Source organism: Euphorbia lathyris, chromosome 1, assembly GCF_963576675.1.
Source record: "Euphorbia lathyris chromosome 1, ddEupLath1.1, whole genome shotgun sequence".
NCBI classification, from domain to species: Eukaryota; Viridiplantae; Streptophyta; class Magnoliopsida; order Malpighiales; family Euphorbiaceae; genus Euphorbia; species Euphorbia lathyris.
The window spans coordinates 36,942,002-36,947,035 of NC_088910.1; the positions used below are offsets into that span (position 1 = coordinate 36,942,002).

At 30.6% G+C, this 5,034-nt stretch overlaps 1 protein-coding gene across 1 annotated transcript; it reads right to left on the reverse strand.

Moving 5' to 3' along the window:
* Positions 1 to 2,789: 2,789 nt before the first annotated feature.
* LOC136228080 (heavy metal-associated isoprenylated plant protein 7-like) lies at positions 2,790 to 4,799 on the reverse strand. Its single transcript, XM_066016916.1, has 5 exons — positions 4,518 to 4,799; positions 4,164 to 4,422; positions 3,885 to 4,090; positions 3,713 to 3,800; positions 2,790 to 3,486 (listed from the first exon to the last, which is right to left on the reverse strand). The coding sequence occupies exons 1-5, from the start codon at positions 4,524 to 4,526 to the stop codon at positions 3,020 to 3,022; spliced, it is 1,029 nt and encodes a 342-aa protein (XP_065872988.1). The 5' UTR covers positions 4,527 to 4,799; the 3' UTR covers positions 2,790 to 3,019.
* Between the last annotated feature and the right edge of the window lie 235 nt (positions 4,800 to 5,034).

Consider the following 5,034-nt stretch of genomic DNA (forward strand, 5'->3'; position numbering starts at 1 on the left):
TCGATGTTATCATAATTAGATAAGACTTTAGAAGTTTAAAAGATAACAATTAAGAAAGCCAAATATATTATTTTCAGCAAAAGTAGAAAATTCTTTATAAGGATCTAGAGGATTTTCCTGAAAAATTCGGTTCTTCTCTGATGTTCATGCAAGATATAGATTAGTTGAATTTCGATGAAAGAATCTCCGACACTCAAATCAGTACTATTTTAAGAGAGATGATAATAATAACGAGAGTAATATATATTATGATAAATGTAAAAGTGTATATTTTGGCTTAATAGATCATTTGCCCTTTGCATTTTTAAAATGTCTCAATAGTTCTCTGAATCCTGTATAAAATGTTCCGTTAGCTACCTAAACCTACGTAAAATGTAATCAATTAATTGCTCGATTGCAAAAAATTAAGTTAAATACGGAATGTTTGGACAAGTTCAAAACAAATGATTAAAAATAAAAATATAGAAACTTTTACAACCCATATAGGTAATAAATATTATTTATTTATTTTACTTAAAACAAGTTATTTTCAATTCTTAACAAATATTCTTTTATCTCCTATTTGAAATTTAAAAATAAACAGCCATTTAGAGGGTGTTTCTTTCAGCTTTTCCGAATAGCTTTTAACATTTTCATTCCAAAAGGCATGAAATATAATATTTGATTAAGTTTATAAAACAACAAATTTTAGCGTTTTGAAGCTTTTCATTAAAAGTTCATTTTTTAAACTTTTGATGAACTATTGTATTTATTTAATTTTGACAGAATTATCTTTCTTATTTCTATAAAATATGTTTTTTAACGTTATTTATACTATTATCAAAAAGACAAGATTTTATTTTATTTAATAAATTATTATTTTTAATTTTTATATAATTATTTAAATTATTTTGATTAATTTTACATTTTCTATTTTATAATTTATTTTTTTTTATTAATTTAAAAATGCACATATTTGATATTTTATATATTAACAACATCATGATCGTAATTTTACCAAAGCTAGTAATTAATTAATTTATAATTAATAAACAACTAACAACAAAAGCAAAAATATCACAGTTTCATCAAACACTAGCAATTAATCAGTTTCTAATAAACAACTAACTAGAGTAGCAAAAGTTTTCATCAAATACTAGTAATTAATCAATTTATAATAAGCAGCTAACCGTAGCAAAAGTAATAAAGTAACAGCTAACAACATCGGCTATCGATTAACAACTATATCTATTAACTAAACAAGCTACATCTATGAACTAAACATCTAACAACAACATCTATCGATTTAGAGCCTGTTTGGTTCAGTTGTTAGCTAATAGCTGTTGTGGTTACTGTTAGCTATTTGCAGTTGCAGTAAGTTGTTTGTTGTTTGTTATTAGATATTTAATTATCAGTGTTTGGTAAATTTATATTGAACTGTTGATGTTCGGATTTAAAATGTCTAATATGAACATGTTTTAAATTAATCAACAATTTTATATATATATATTTGTGATCTGTTACTAATGATGATAAAATTATTCACATGTGAAGTGTAGATGACAATATTCATGACCAAGAAGACATTTTGATGAATTATTTCTCAAATTGACCAACTAGGGGTAAAATTGCCCTTGGCTGACAATGTCAGGGAGTATAATTGCACCATTTTACACTTTAAAGGTAAAATTACTTCTAGCTACAAATGTTAAGGGTATTTTTGCACCTTATCCTATTATAAAATAAAAAAATATATTACACAAATTAATAAAAATAATCTATATAAAAAATAAAAATAAAAAATTATTAAATGCAATAAAACATTGTTCTACCTGTAATTATGTTGTAGAAATATAAATAATATTAACGAAGAAATATATTTCGTGAAAATAAGAATGATAGTTTTGTCAATAACAAATAACTATAAACAGCTATTTATGAAAAACTCCAAAACGTTGCAGTTTCTAGAGAAAATGTTGAACACTGCAGTTATATAAACCTAACCAAACGCTTGTTTGGATTGAAACATTAAACATTCATCCAAAAAGCTGAAACAAACACCTCCTTAACAGCTAACAATCTATCAACAACTATAATTTAACAACTAACAACAACCTTTACTAATTTTATAGATCTATTAACTAAACAAGCTACATCTATGAACTAAACAACTATCAACAACATTTATCAATTTCATTTTCACAGTTAATAGCTAGCAACATCTATCAATCGATAGATTAAAATTGATTTATAGATAAATCAAATGAATCCTTAATTTACCAAAATCGAAAATCGATATTATTAAGAAAAATTAGGAGAATCATATTATATATATATTTGTATCATGTACTATAGTGGGATGACACTTGAGTTGGGAGTTTAGATCCATAATGTATGTAAGCATTACACCCATAATTTGTTAACTTTTCCCTATAATGTAGGTATGCCTCTCCACTATTTTTACAACCTTAAACTATGACTTACAAAGATTCCACATTTTCACCCAATAAATTATATTTCTAATTTCATTCTTGTGGTATCCCACTTATATATATTTTCTCTTTCATAACTATACTAATGTTTTCCTCATATCTCTAATTTAGTCCCCACATTAATTTATTTAGTCCTTCCTTCATTCATTAATTTTATTTAAGTGCTTGAGGTGGATTCAAATAGCATTATGATAGCCAATCCAAGTGCTGAGACCAAATCAGAAAGTTGGGTCCATCTTCCCAATCATTTCCTAAATAAAAACACCCTTCAACCCACATGGACTTCAACACCTCCCACCATTAATTTAAACTATACTATACTATAAAACATTTTATATTATTATTTTATTTATATATATATAATATATGACAAGTTTTTAAAAAAAGAAAAAAGACTCACAAAATTCTACAGCTTATCTGTAGATTATACTTTGATGAACAAGTACAAAAGGGGTGCACATGTTGAAGGATGGGCTGCTGATTCACCACCCATTTCATTTCATTTCCCCTTACCTTTTCCCAATTTTACCCCTAAATGTTTCAACTTTTTACATAACAGAACAAGCATTTGGGTTTTCGTCACTAAAGATCTGAGGAGGATATGCGTACAGTTCCATTGCATATCTAGGAGGGTAATAATAATATTCATTTTTCTTCAGCTCCACCATTTTTACTTCTTCTGTTGTTGCCTCCGCTGCCGCCGCTTCTGCTGCGGCGGCGGCGGCTTCCGGTTTTGCATCTCCACCTCCGCCGGCTTCCCCCTCTTTCTTTTCTTCCTCCGGTTCACCGGCTTTTTTCTCTTTGTCACCACCGCCACCACCTTCCTCTTCTTTTTTCTCTTCTTTGGATTCTTTTCCTTTCTCTTCCTCTCCGCCTTTCTTTTCTGTCTCTTGCTTGACTATTGCTGCGTGCTTACCTGTTCTTTTGTGCACGTATTCCACTAGCTTTTCAGGCTCAAACACTCCCTTCACTGTTACTTCTGAGCTTTTTAGATCTGGCTCCGCCGATTCCACACCTATTCAAAATTAATATTTATACATTAATTCCAATTTTGGATTTTCATTAATATAATCAGAATTAGAAAGGGAATAAAATATGAGAGATTCAAAGGACTGATAAAGACTGAAGACAATAATTTAATCTTTTTTCTTTTATTCATTTGTTTAGCGTGCATCTAACTACATGAATTTCACTTAAAGTTGGTGACTTTCATAAAATTAAATAAAATAAAAAGAACATGCCTTTCATTCTTAGTATCCGTTTCTTGATTTCCATTGCACAAGCTTCACAATGCATGAAAACCTTAAGCACCACTGTCACAACTGGAGGCTGCAGAAAATGTCAATAAATAAATTAAGAACATGAACATATGAATTTCAATTGATCTAGAAAAGTAACAAAAAAAAAAAAAACCTCTTCCTTCTTCGGTTCCGGTTCGGGTTTCTTCTCTTCGGCAGCCTTCTTCTCCTCCTCAGACGGCGGTTTTGGTATCGGAGAAATGAGCTCAACCTGTCTATGGCTTTTCCTCTGAACTCTGCCTAAAACTTTCAGTGGATCCGCCTTCTCTCCCTTCACAACTACCTTACTGGTTTTGCAATCAGTGATTACATCCTCAACACCTGTTATAGTATTAAAGTACAAATTAAAGAAAGAATTGGGGGAAAAGAAGAGATAAATTAATTTGACACAAACCTTCAAATCCTTTAAGACACCGGCGGACCTTCCGAGCACAACCTTCACAATGCATGTAGACTTTTAGGATGATTTCTTGCGGAGGTGGAGGAGATTCATCTTTGGATTCTTTAGAATCCTTAGATTCTTCTCCTTTCTCATCTTTCTTTTCCTCAGTCGGTGCTGGTTTCTCAGCAGGTTTTTCCTCTTCTTTCTTCTCAGCTTCTGGCTTAGGCTCCTCTGCCTTTTTCTCTTCTGCAGCTGCTGGTTTCTTTTCCTCCTAGAACAACAAACACGAAATCAGAAATCAAATTGAAATTAGGTGAATTGTGATCAATTGAAAAACTCAAAGATTCAAAGATTCAAAATAAAAACCTCGCCCATTTGGTTAATGAGATTGGGAAGCAGAAAGGTTGATGGGATTGCAGATAAACTGAGCTGAGCGCAGGGATTTTCTAGTATCTGTCTATCTCTCCTGTGGGTGGTGTAGAGAGAGGAAGATTTAGTATGGATTATATTTATTTGATGAGAGGTTTGGGTGTGCAATAAAAACTTGAAATACTGAGGGTATATAATTACAATTTGTTACAAATATTAAAGAAAAGGAAGAGAAAATGAGGACCATTAGATTAGATGTAAGGAAAAGGCAGTATGATGATGAACATAATGAAAATACGTGGCTTTTTATAAGGGGGCACGTGCAATGTAGTAAGGAGATGGTTCAGACAAATGGTGGCCGGAGGTTACATGCTTTGAATCTTTTTCTTTTTTATTAAAGAAAGAAAGGGGGATAAAAAAGTAAAATGTTATTTTACCGATTTTAAACTATTGAGTAGAGTAGTACAATAGAAAGACTGTAATTTCAATTGATTTGATATCATCATCGCAACCG

What these genes read in the sequence shown, in the direction of transcription:
- LOC136228080 (XM_066016916.1), bottom strand. An exon ending in GTGTCTTAAAGGATTTGAAG is followed by an intron (nt 4,091 to 4,163) that starts GTTTGTGTCAAA and finishes ATACTATAACAG; the next exon opens with GTGTTGAGGATGTAATCACT. An exon ending in ACGGATACTAAGAATGAAAG is followed by an intron (nt 3,487 to 3,712) that starts GCATGTTCTTTT and finishes AATTTTGAATAG; the next exon opens with GTGTGGAATCGGCGGAGCCA.